The following is a 14070-nucleotide window of genomic DNA, read 5'->3' on the forward strand; positions in this document are numbered from 1 at the left end:
GAGATATGGAGAACAAAATTAAGCTAGCACAATTCAAGGAAGATGCCATCCTTTAGATAATGGAAATGTGCTGTGACAAATTTGGTAGAGGTATATGCTTTGTCATATTCTTTTCATTTTATTAGTTTCTTTTTTTCTTGGAATGTTTTCTTTTTGTAGGGTTTGACACCAACTAAGGATCTTTGCATGTTCAACCAAACAAAAGAAGGAGCTTTTTTTTTTTTTTTTTTTTTTTATAATTTTAATAAATGTTGTTGAAAGTAAGAGTTTAACATTGGCTATGTAGAAGGTATTTGTTGGACGTGGTAGGAGATCAGTGATTTAAGCTACCACTGACGATTGGCACATAAGAGATACTTCTATGTAAGTGTAGTGAGCCTTTTAATTTGGGACATTGATCACGCACAAAAGTTTCATAAGTGACAGGGTTAGACTCACCCATCATAATCATGCATTGTATGAAAATTGTTAGAACAATACTCCAGGGGCGTTGCAGTTTATAAAGAATAATTGTTGCTCCTTCCACCATGGTTTGGTATGAAAATAAAGCTCAACAAGAAAATCCAAACTCACTTGTTTTGGTATAAAAACAAAGCTCAACACAAAATCCAAACTTAACTCAGCCCCCATGACAACCGCTCAATAGAGGCTAGAGGTGTTCAATCAGATAAATGGTTCTACTTCGAGCAAGTGTTGTTCGAATGTGTCGCGATACAGGGTCATGCATGATTTGGATTGGTTAAATGTGGGTCGATATGTGATCAGTCATTTGAGTGACCCAAATGGTATAGGTTCAGTGTTGATTGAAGTTCAAGTCAAGTGTCTATTGGGTTCGGGTTATCATTGGTAGTCGGGATAGATCATGCTTAGGCCTAATTTCTCAGTTGAAAATATAGAGCAAACCGATATTGCTGTCAGTGGGTAATGGATGGAGTGTTCTGGTTTTACTTGATGTAGGATTTTATCCTTTTCGGTTGAAGAAATAGAATTAAGGTTCCGATGACCGACGAATCAGTTTGGGTTTGGCAAGGAACATAACAAAATCTTTTTGGATCATTTTTCTAAAAATGTGGAGTTTGGTTCAACTTATCTTCGGTTGTTTTAAGTAAAGATGTATACTAAATTTGCTGCATTTCTCCTCAAAATCTCGCATAGGAAGATAAAATGTAACAAACGCAACAAAGCGGAGGAAGTACATTCATAAATGTATGCTTATTTAACCATTTTGGTGGGTAGAAAATTCATGAAAGCTGGTCAAGAATCGAGCAGATATTAGCAACACATTTAGATACATTATTTAAGCTGCCCACTGCAAACCAACTCAAATGTAACTATAGAGGTGCAACTGAGGGCAAAGCAACAAATAAGCCTATATTTTCCTAAAATATACAGCAATATTCAAGAATTGAAAATTAAATAACAACAAAAAACAACCAAAATTTGAGAACTGGATGGATGCACCAGGATTGAAATAATCATTGTACCAGAGTTCAATCAGTAAAGAGAGTTGTAGGTATAGCATGTAGCAATTATGGAGCCTACGCAAATGAGAAACGAAGGAACAAGAGTCAAATTCAGGAGATTACGTTGACCCAGGAGCCCGATCAGGGTGATTGTTGCATCTGCGACCACTCTTGCCAGAGTACCAGCTTCCGTTGAAAGTAAGCCACCATTATATGTTCCACGTGAGAGCCTTGATGACATTACCCGAGAGAGGAGCGACAGATTTACCCCTAAATGGTGAGATTATAAGTTATTATAGTTCGATAGAGATGAACTGGAAATAGAAATTTACACATGAAAGTATTGCAGGGGAGAAGGCTGCATGTACCTTGCAAACTTAAACACATAAAACTAAATGATTATAGCAACTTTGGATAACTGAGTAAACTTGTATGCGTTAAAAACGTTTAGGTGGGTTCAGCCATACATCCACCATAGCTTGTAAGAATTTATCTTGTATAACCCTCCCCTCTTTATAGAAACCAACTTGTAGTTAGGACTTGGGATGAAGTAGCACATCCTCATTTAACAGACCCTTCATCATTATTGGACTCCTACTACTCATCATTACTCTGACAGTGTAAAAAATCAATTCATGAAAACCCGTTCAAAATCAGCAGGAGAAAAGACACCATTACTTGACACATTGTTTGGGTTGGCGGAATCGGAGGGAAAGGAAGGGAAGGAATTTGGAAGGATAAAATGAGGAGGGATTTGAAGGGTTGAAGTCCCTTAATTTTGTTAATAATCCGGTCTCTCCAAATGTGGAAAGATTTGGAAAGAATATGACCGTTCTCTTCCTCTCCTTCCTTCCCCTCCTAAACAAACAAGGGAAACCCCAACAATTTCCTTCCCTTCCCTCTCTTCCACTTCTCTTCCCTCTCTTCCACTTCTCTTCCGTTCCTTTCCCTCCTAAATTATAATCTAACCAGAGTGTAAGAGCAAAACTACCCACTCAAACCTCTCAACAAAATAGCAATGACCAATATCTGCAGATCCAAATTTAGTGTCTAAATGGTGACCAGTAAAATAATCTCTTGATCACCCAAAAAAGGACTTTAAAGTTGGCCAACAAAAAATAATCGGTAACCAGCCATAAGTGAAAACGTAGAGCTAGTTTTCATTGTTGGACTCAATGCAATAATCATTTGATAGGTCCCTTGTTTTCTGTTCAAATTGAATTGTTTCTGTCTCATAAACTTCCGGATTCCAAACAAATGTATGACCGTCAAGTGTCAAAAGCTGCCAAATGATTTTGGTTATTCATTCCAAGCCAAATTTAGCAGACAAAAAGCATACAATGTTTTCCCATTCAGAGTTTTAATAGTTTTATGCTGAATATTGCATGTTCAGTACTGAACGCAGCACTCCAAGATCAATAATACTTTTAAGTGCATCTCAATTCCCAAACATACACTAATCTCCCGAATTCTTCATACAAATAACATAGAAAGGTTTAGGGGAGTGGGATGAAGATAGGTAAATCACAGCTACTAAACTGTTAAACGACTATTCCAAAGGTTCATCCCTCAGCCACAAAACAAATGAATTATCAAAAGAATTGCCAATAACCCTTCAGTCTGTTTCAACTTCTAAGCCAATTCAGAGATGAGTTGCCACTAAATTATGCATCAGATACAGGAAACCATTCAATAAATAAGTGCATATTTCAGAGAACTGCAAGGAAATCTTACCTTCAAGAACTTCGGCAGCCACGAACATGATCAGGCCTGAACAGACATATTGCAGGACAGTATATGGAACAAAAAAATTGAAGCTCATCAGAATACCAATGCAAACCACAATCTCAGATGCTAATAGAATTTGCCTGCGACCGAAACACTGGAATTAAATACAAGACAGAGTATACAATAAACTAATCTATAAAACAATATGCTTCAGCAGCAGCTGTAAGTATAGTGCTAAAATAAGGTTTTGGTCTCGGTTATTTTGATATCATATACATAAGAAGTGCGCATCATTTAGTGAGTTATTTTGATATCATCCATTATAATCGAAAACATGCTGCAAAATTGCAGCTCTGGTTGCAGTCACATCAATGGTCGCGAAAAGGTTTTTGTGGTTAATGCAGATGATTTCATGGTTGTCTCAACCTATATTTCCGATGCAATAAGCTTAAAATCTTTTGCAATATGATCGTGATACGATGATGTGGGTGATATTTTACACTATGGTTCGAAACCCAAGAACTAAAAATCATTGGCTCCATCGAGAATGGACATGCATCTGTGATGATTAGTTACAATTAAATGATATTATTATTAACAATTAATCCTACAGCAAAATTTATTAAAATTCTACATGTATTAATTAGTCATTTTACATCTTCAGATTATCTACGTAATCCCATTTTCTAAAAGCATCAAATTCTGTGACCATTTTGCTAAGGAAAGCAACAAATTTAAATACCATCAACATCTTAAAAGTTGGATTAGGAAAACAGATACCAGAATGATTTGTTGAGAAAATATGTGTTTATGCACATAAATTCATAATGAATGTTCTAATAAAATTAAGTGAAATCAAAAAAGTTACCTCTCCTGAAACATATTGCTGATATAGCTCCCAACAACAATATTCACAGGAAGCACTGTCAGGCCAAGGCAAGCAAGAAAAATAGACACTGTGCTGGTTGACCAACCAAAGTAGTACGTCGTAACTACGCTAGATTCCGAGAGTAAGATTTCCATTGCATACTTGAGCATGAAATAGATCAATAATTGGACCTGCAAACACCAGAAAGGGAAATTCAATGTTGTAATAGAGAAGATCTGGAGCAGATTGTTGGTTTGCAATTTCAATATACTTCTTCCATGGTTCACATATACAAGTCTGAAAGTTTGCATTAGATATGGTAGCTACCACTTCTACTTCCTCAAACACATCTAACACTGATTTTTAACAATGACAAGTAATCCTTCTTTTTTAGAGAAAACCCAGTATATACCAAAATGCTCCACCATAATACAAACAAAAAGCAAACACACCAATTCTAAAGCTGAAGATTCTGGCGCACCCTAGATATTGATCACTGGCACAAATATAAATTTAATAGTTGTTGACTTGTTCTCAAAGAAGAAAAAGGAATCCTGACCGGAAGCCAAGTATTCAACAAACTTGTCTAATTGCTATCTGTTCTAAATAACTGTCCCTAATGTGAAAGGAACATGTATAAAAAGAAAGAGCTTCATAAATGAGCGGAAACTCGAGAAAGTGCAACTGATAAGATACTTCTTGCTACATGCCTCAGAAAGTATCCTCTCATTCCAATTTAGTTACTAACACTTATAAAGGCACAGTGTTTAGGAGATAAGTTATTCATTTTATCAATTGTTTCTGGTTGAAGGAGGAATATACATGAGAGAAGAATAGTAAATCCTGAATCTGAAAAAGAATATCTTTTCATAAAATAAGACCTCGCTTGTTTTGAAAATAATTTGGCTCAAATGGAGAAGTGTGAACTATACATTTGAACAGAGTAAACAATCATGTTTTTAAAGTAATTAGCTAACAATATAACATTAGAATTACAGGTCAAAGTATGGTGCACTTGTCATGTGAGTTGTCATCTATCAATTCAATAGATTTACCATCATTATAGCATGTAAATTAGGGAACATTTAAGGAGCCAAGTCAATATCCATTCTTGATGGAGCCACACATTTATAGTTCTTTGGTTATGAATAATTATGGACGAAACTAAAATGGCTTATTAAATCATTTGCGCTTCTTATTTATGTGAAGTTATGTGAAGTTTGCTGGCAAGGGTCAATCGGAAATCGGGTAAGCATGCATACATCCGACCACCCCAACCCCGTCTAGTCAGAGCCGCTTAGCATTTTATTAATGGCATGCTGTCAAGATTCAGGTCATCTACGACAAAGTAATGTTTCATCAACTTGCAGTATCATATTTAACGCAGAGTCTAAGGACTGAAGCATGGAAAAGGCCTATAAGTTCCGGTGGCATCATTCATAGCCAATTTTTTTATCATACCTTAACTGAAGGCGTGAGCAGATTGTAGGCGGATGCAATTGAGGTGACTGGTTTGCGGGATTCTTCAGGAGCTTCTTCACTCCCGTCATACTCTGTATCACCATCATCATCATCATCATCATGTTGTTCCTTAATTTCTGAACTTCTCTCGTTTTGCTCTGATGTTAAAAGCAAGGGTTGCTTAACACCCCTCTCCATCACATCATTTTGTTTCGTTTCTGTCAAAGAAATTGGCATATCTGATCAGCATTCAGACTTCTTTAATGACAGAAATGTACAGTGTTTCCCATTAAAGAGTCATCAAGAAAAACAAAAGGCCAACTAACAACTCTAAATTGTCTTTCAAAGTGAGGAATAGATTAATAAACGAAATCTCCAGCTCAAAGAAACAAAAGACTTCACTCTCTAACAAGAATATTCCCATAATAAGAAAACATTGAATATGAATCCAGTCGGCATAACATGGCAATCATCAAGCAATTCTGCTATGTTCCTAACTAGCTTTTTCGAGCTGTACATAATAGGCATATATTAGCCAATATAAACAGATAAGAGCTCAATGGGCGAAAATAAACTTGTCAGTAGCACCTAATAAGGTTTATTATACTGTAAAGATCAATAGATCACCCTCTAATTATGGAAAATTTTCCAACTAAATTAATGAGAAACAAACTGCATTAGTAAAGATTATAGGGTTTTCAAAAGTTCCTAAACCATTAGGGTCACCACATTTGACAGCAGAACGCAGAAATCAAGACAAAAAATTATTGAGCATCATCAAAAACAACACGGCTCAATGCACTCATAGACAATTGCAATTCAGCAGTACACAGATATCATGCATTTTACTTTAACTAGTGCTGTCAAAATTTGACCTGATACGTGTGCACAACGAAACCGACATGAAATAAGAAGATTAGGGTCAAGGTTTAATGACACGAAACTAATTAGGTTGGCTCAAACAACCCATTTAACAAACGGAATAGGTTCAGGTAAAAAATTTTCAGACCAAGCCCATCATGAATTCATGATTAACACAATTAAAAGGGTTGAATGATATTATGCTAAGCCAAACCAATTGGCCAACCTATATTATTTAATGGTCACGCATAATCTATAAGTAACATAAAAAACCTAAAAGTGAAAAGTTGGAAAGATACAATACATTCATAACACTAAGCCGACCCAATTAACCAACTTTTTATTTTGATGACATTCTAATTGATGTATATGATGACACGCTTTCAGTGGTGTACCCTTGAAAACTTAAAGTTGTTGTTTCCAATGACATGTTTTAATGAAATTTTTAATGATTCTGATACTTCAATATTTGAATTTTGAAGAATTTTCCCTTTTTGGCTGTGCTTTTGACTTCTTACATTTAAACTTAATGTATTAGTGTAAAATATCTACGTAGGTAAAAGGTTACCCTGGTAAACCATCTATTAGACTGGTTAGGTTAAGTCAACAGATTTTCAATCCATTTAATAACTGTACTGAGTTTGGGCCAAAAATTTTGTTACACGGGTTAAGCCTTCCATGAAGATTACACAAAGGCCATAGAGAAATTTAGTAAAGGAACAACATAAGAGAATACAAAATAATAGCATTGTTAATAAGTTGTTGAACAATCTTAGAGTTTGGTAGGTCCTAGGAGTTTGTTATAGTAGTGTAGACTAGAAGCCTAGAATATGAATAAAAGAGAATGGGAGAAAGAATTAGAGCATTAGGTGTAATGAGTTTAGATTCTTGGGACTCGAGCCTCCCGAATATCTTGTAATATGTTTTGAATTCTGCCATTTATATTGATTTAATTACCCTCCGCTATCCTGATCTGTCTTTCATATCTGTTCGTTTCTATGGCTAACTCAGATCATAACATACAGTTGAAGTCCAAGCTAAAATTCACCCATCTTTAGGACATGGTGGAACTTTGGGAGGCCAGTAGTGAAACACATACAGTATGTTTAGATAGAGATAAATGGAGGGAAAAGAAGGAGAGGGATTTGAAAGGATGCAGGATCATTGTTTGGATAACAAAAAGGAAGGGGAGGGATTTGGAGGGGAGAAGTTTGGAGGGAAAACGTGGACAGATTTTGTTAAGAATACAATTTTTTCTAAAGTGGAAAGATTTTAACTATGTTTGGATAGCAACATTAGAGAGAAAAGAAAGGAAAGGAAGGGGAAGAGAAATGGAAGGGAAGAAACTCTTGTTTGTTTAGGAGGGAAGGGAAGGAAAAGGAAGGCAGACAAGAGTTTTCCTTTCAAATCTTTCCAACTTAGGAAAGATTGATACCTTAACAAAAAACATTCATCCTATCCCTCCAAATCCCTTCCCTTCCATTTTGTTATCCAAACAAGGGATTCCTCATCGCTCCATATCCTTCCCCTTCTTTTCCTCCATTACCTTTAATCCAAATACACTCATAGGTTGAAGATTACACAAACGGCATTGGACAATTTAGTAAAGGAAACAACACAAGAGACTATAACAGAATATAGCATTGTTGATAAGTTGTTATGAACAATCTTAGAGTTTGATAGGATCTTAGGAGTTTGTTATAGTAGTGGAGACTAGTATATAAATAGAGAGTATGGGAGAAAGATTCAAAGAATTATTGTAATGAGTTTGACTCTTGGGAGAGGACAAGCCTCTCGAGAAGCTTGTAATACCTATTCTATTCTGACATTAATATCAGTTTGCTCCTTGGCTATCCTTTTCTGCTCTCTCATATCTGTTCATTTCTGTGGCTAACTCAGATCATAACAGAATTTTCATCCTTATTCATATTTACAAGAACACAAACCCGACATGAAACGTTTGACAAGAACATTAACAATTAACATATTCTTTACAGAGAATGGTTTTCTTTCTAAGTTGTCAAGTCCTAAATTACACATACCTGCGGGAGATTGTTGTTCATGATCTTCCTCACGCAAAGGTTCATTAAATGCAATCCACAGCCAAACTAAATAAAGAAGCCAGGCAACAGCCATAACCCAACCGGGCAGAGTGTCCTGGTTGAAGGTCAAGTTAAAAAGCTTGAATTTTGTTTGAAGTAGGCCAGCAAGAGCAGGACCACATGCCATTCCAAGAGCACTTGCACTGACAAAACCAGCAGATGCTTGCATACGAATTTTTAGGGGCACGCAATCACTGATGTAACGTCGATTAACTGCTCTAGCAGAACCCAAACTGAAAATTATAGATATACAACATTGGTAAACCATCCAAATTACTATTCCAAATATCCAACAAAGAAAGTAATTCAAGGTAATGCAAATGGAAAGAAATAAATTGAGGGACAATCTCAACATACCCACAGAATAGACGACCAATCAAGAGTATCCATATTGAGTTGAAGTCGTAGGCCAATGCATACAGGGCATTTCCCACAAAAAGAATAATGCTGCTGAAAACCAGAGGTCTAAAATATGATTTGTTAGACCAAGCACTAAAATACACAGAAGAAAAGACCTGTGCTACAGCCATTGCCCCAATAACAATACCACAAACAGTTGCAGCAGCTCCAAGACTCAAGGAGTAATCATCAGCAGTTGGAACAATAATATATGTATTGACCATGTATAAAAATGTGTTCGCCAAGTTCAAAATAAGTGACATGAAATTGTATCTTTTGTCATCAATTTGCTCTTCAGTTGGAGCTGGTAATATCTCTTCCTGCATAATAAGTGCATGTTGTGCCAGGAAGTGAAGAAAATTTGTTGAGTATCCCAACCTATCCACAGCTGATTTTATTGAATCAATAACAGGGTCCTGCAGTAATAGAAAATAAAAGAGAATCAGAACCTACAGAAATATTCTCCAACAAAGGCTCCTACAATCATCAAATTGAAGGAATGGAAAGAAGCAATCAAAGCCACAAAATAGCACGAAAGAGAACATTAAATAACCTGAAGCGGTAGAGCAGGTTGATCATAGATTGATGCATAGCTTCCTTGGCGCTCCTGCAGGTCTCCAAGATTGCGAGTTATAGCTCCCACAACTGCTCCAATTCCCTGCTCATTGTACATTTACAAATGAGAAAAAAGAGGAAGAGGAAAACGCATAGCATAAAAGCTAGTGTACTTCAAGACGAAGTAACATAAAAGTTATGCTTTGATTATCTTTACTCACCACATGCTTAAAAACTTGCTGAAGCTGGGAGTAAGGATGATTGGCACGTGTTTTGACATAGTAATCAGTAAAATGGTATCCAAATCGTTTATCGAATTTCTTAAGAATCTTACGTAGACCTATAGCATTGATCTCAACAAAGTAAAGAAGCTTTAAAAGATCCAGCCCAACTTCTCTATACGCTTCCCGTAATTGAGATATCTTAGCTATATCTGGTTGTTGATCAGGAGAATTATGCTGCTCTCCAAGTTTGGCCAACCTTCCAGCAAGCAACCCTTGTTGTTCCAAAAGGAAGAGGACAATTTTTTCAATCTGAAAATAAAAATCAAAACATTTGATATTTTGATGGCGTTCAATTTGAAAATGATCAGACAATCTTAGACATTCCCATATCATTTTTTCTACCTGGTTATCTAGCATTCTCGAGAAGTCTTTCAGAACCTGTCGTCGGTCCAATGTTCCATTCTCTATGTGTTGAGCATATTGTTTGACTTTCTTTTTCATTAATTTGTAGTTGATATAATAGCTGAAAGAGAACAAATTTTCAAACACCATAGGATATAGCTACTTACACAGAACTCAGAAGCAGCTAAATGGCTGTCTTTACTGAAAAAAAAATAAAGTTCAAATATTCATAGCTACACATCTTCTTTACTCATAAAATATATATAAGTTCAAACATTCATAGTTAAACATCTTGTACATACAGGTTTTGAAATGTAAAAAAAATCCCCCTCTATTGATTCCACCAATTACTTGGAAATAATTGCAAAAATAATTATTAGAGTGTCATTCTTTACTAGATCTCAGTATCTCAGAAGCACCCACATATAAGGATTATCTCATTATACCATTGGTTCCAACTCAAGTTTGTATGCGCACAGGCATATGCATCACAATTTCATCCCACAGCTCAAGTATATAACTTACTAGTTTACAAATCTTAACAGAATGCCTGAAATAGTACTACATCAATCTGATCAGATAGCAAATTCAATGCACATCAAACCCATCATGTAGACATTAAAACCACCATAAGCTGTAGCTTTAGTGATTTTAATTACAAGTCTGGTTGACAAAAATCCTAAAAGCATGAATCTAAATCTCTATTTCCCAAACCAAGAAGTTGCCTACATAGCCTTTCCTATATCTATAGAAATTTTTATAGAAAGTATTACACTTGCACTTTAAGTAATTGATCAAACAGAGTTGTGGAATTTTCATTAAGTACATCTGAAAAGACTAGAAAATACAGCCATGTTCTCCATGCAACAGATAAGCACAACAACATAAATTAGGATAATAACATACCCTTGCCATTCTTGAAGTTGCCTTTCTTTCAACTTTTTCCCAAAAGCAACCATCCTCAATAATCTAAGAAATCAAAGCAACATAAATGATCAGTCAAAATTAAATATCAACACAGTTCTTACAAATCTACTGACAAAACACCCAAAGTATACCAAATGTAAAGATCAAATCAGTGTCTGCAGTGAAATAGAGCCCATCATAAACACCTTGCTCGTTTCATCACAGAGCCCAATTAAGAAAAAGAACTCTACTCTCATTAAACAAACAGAAAATGTCGTGTAAACTAATCCCTCATCTCAGCATTTTAAATCATGTCTTTCCCAGTAGCTGACATTTCTTAAAAAGTTAGTTGCCATGCATTATGTAAACGTTTACCAAATAAATTGGAGTATTATCTTCTATCAGCTGACAAATAATGCCAAACTTATAATATAACACTAGAGGTAAACCCCATATTATCTGTAGAAATGGTCTATCAGATATGTGCTTCAATCTGACTCAAATTATCCAGAAATGACAATGTGCACATTAAGTTCAATCCACAACCGCGAAAGCACATTCTTCTCATTGGAAAAGTACTACCCATTTTTCACAAAAACTAAAGTTGACTGTTCTCCAAAGAATATGATGATGAAACATCTGAAGTTTTCAAACTTCACACGTAATGAAAAACACACATTAAAAAGGCTCATTAAATTATACGCATTACTTATTTACGTGAAATTGCTACCAAGAGACAATCGAAAACAACCTCTTTGTTATCACTAACAACGCTAAGGTTGCATACATTCACCGTCTCAAACCCTACCTAGATGGGAGTCACTCAATGGCATTGGGTAGTGGCAACAAACAACATCCATATCCATAATAACCCAACCAAACAAAAGTACGTAACTACCAATGTGATTTTTGCTTTTCGAACGATCTGTCAAGGAATCAATTCAACCATAAGCTTAAGTTGATAGTTGAGGCCTCAAGATATGTTATATACTCTAACATGCCCCCTCACACGAGAGCTCGGATGCAACTTAACCATAACCTTATACTTAGTCCTGAATATTCAACTTTAAATGAGAGACGATTGAGATTCGAACCCGTGACCTCTTGTCACGCTGGCTTTTAATATCATATTAAATTTATCATTGGGCTTGTATACAATAAGACCAACAGAAGAGGAGAGTTGACTGCACATAAGCCCGATGAGTTTCCATCATGAAACCGATTGGTAATAAGAAAAAAGCCCATCAAGCTTATATGTTAATCAACTTCTTTGTAATTCTTCAACGCGAGATCACATGTGGGTTATTTTTCCAACACTCACCCTCACACTGTTACATGTGAGCCATTTATTTAATTAGACGGAAACAAGATTATTTTCGAACCCGCACATTTTTTTCCTTCAATCAAATATAACAAGCAAATATCCAAATGCATATTCAATTTCTCAATTTCTATACTACACAAATAAAAACAGACTATAATCACATGATGATTATGAATTATCACCGGTGTCAAATGATTTGCTAATCATCTTGCAAATGGTGAAGAATTATGTTGGGTAGAGCGACTCGCGAAATCGAAAGTGAACTAACTGGCAAATATGTTTCACTGATTGTCACGGTATATGATTAATTAACACTGACCTTAACTGAATCAAACAAAATATTAAGTGAGGTAAGCTACTATTCGAATCCATTATCAGTTTCTTAACTGCTATACACAATTATAAACTACAAACACATAAAAAAAAAGTACTAATTATGAATTCATAATTTTCACTGTATATGATTAACACTAAACTAAACCCAATCAAAAAAATTATTAATTGCCGTAAGTTATATAACCATCAATAACTCAATTATTGTGTATGATCATAATCAAAGTTTAACAAAATTAGTTAAACAAGCTATCACAATCAAGTGAGAACTTTATTAAGCTGAGTCAGGATTCAGGACTCAGCATAAGTATATTCAATTCCGAAAATATGTATAATAATTGAAGTGTCACATTAAATGAAACTACTCGCTTCTCAAATTGACTATTCTATACAACCAAAACCACAAATTCAAATTGAATACTCACAATCACCACAAAAATTGTAACTAATTTACATAAAATTGAAGGTCAAAATACTTAAAAATACGAAAATTAGAACAAAAAGACGCGATTTGGTCATGCAATTATGAAAATTAAACATGCATTGAAGAAAAAGTAAATTGTTGCAATAATAAAGTCAAAATAAATCGAAATAAGTAAGAAAAAAAGCAAAAAAAAAAAAAATCCCCATAAATAACCTTTTGAGATGCAGAAGGTAGAGTAAAATAGAGAAGATTAGATGACCATCAACAATGAAGGATTCGACAATCCTAAGATCATGGCAGAATATCAAATCGATGGGAACAGAGACAGCATAATATGATTTGAATAGTTGAACAATAAATGTGAAATTGATGTATTTGTATATAATTTTTTTATTTGTTTTTCGATTGGGTTTTAGAAATTACACGTATGAATTTATCTGTTTATCATAAAAGTAGTAGTGCTGAAATTGTAAGAGTGTAGGAGAGACGAGAGAGTATTTATCATGCAATTAAATTTGATAAAAAGTGATAGAATCATGAAAAAGATGCCGCCACTGCCTGGACCAGTAGATCTGGACTGGTTTATGGCTGTTTTTATTTCAGAAATAATTACACATAAACAATATTAAAATAATTTATTTAATCATTTGCAATTTTTATTTAAGTGACATTATACATAATAATTTTTTTAAAAAATAGTCAATTGAAAATAATATATTTGTCATCACTAACAAGAATATGATTATATATATTTGACTCGAATTCACTTATGTGGAAATCGATTAATTGCATTGAGGTAATAAAATTGTTTGACTAAGGGTGGTTTTAACGTAATAATTTAAGTAGTTGTTAATATTTTAATGTGTATAAAACATTATTTTAGAAGTCTTAAGTTAGTCTTATAAGTCTTAAATTTGGCCTTTTAGGTTTTAAATTTAATCAATTAAGTCTTAAATTAGTATAAAAATATTTTAAAAACTTCGAAAAATAAAAATGTGCTTCATACTATTTGGCAAATGG

General features: G+C 34.6%; 1 protein-coding gene across 2 annotated transcripts; it reads right to left on the reverse strand.

Annotated features, from left to right (window-relative positions):
• Window positions 1-337: 337 nt before the first annotated feature.
• On the reverse strand, window positions 338-13624 carry LOC130803934 (SPX domain-containing membrane protein At4g22990-like). 2 transcript variants are annotated; one of them, XM_057668168.1, is made up of 11 exons: window positions 13264-13624; window positions 10970-11032; window positions 10064-10184; window positions 9659-9970; window positions 9436-9540; window positions 8841-9298; window positions 8424-8716; window positions 5521-5738; window positions 4060-4250; window positions 3198-3331; window positions 350-1733 (listed from the first exon to the last, which is right to left on the reverse strand). In XM_057668168.1, exons 2-11 carry the CDS (start codon window positions 11020-11022, stop codon window positions 1495-1497), a joined length of 2124 nt encoding a protein of 707 aa, XP_057524151.1. In that variant the 5' UTR covers window positions 11023-11032; window positions 13264-13624; the 3' UTR covers window positions 350-1494. The 2 variants fall into 2 exon arrangements, with proteins under 2 accessions (XP_057524149.1, XP_057524151.1); XM_057668166.1 differs by having other exon boundaries at window positions 338-1733; window positions 9659-10184; window positions 13264-13590.
• Window positions 13625-14070: the final 446 nt, after the last annotated feature.

The sequence above is a fragment of the Amaranthus tricolor genome, chromosome 17 (assembly GCF_026212465.1).
Source record: "Amaranthus tricolor cultivar Red isolate AtriRed21 chromosome 17, ASM2621246v1, whole genome shotgun sequence".
Taxonomy (NCBI): Eukaryota; Viridiplantae; Streptophyta; class Magnoliopsida; order Caryophyllales; family Amaranthaceae; genus Amaranthus; species Amaranthus tricolor.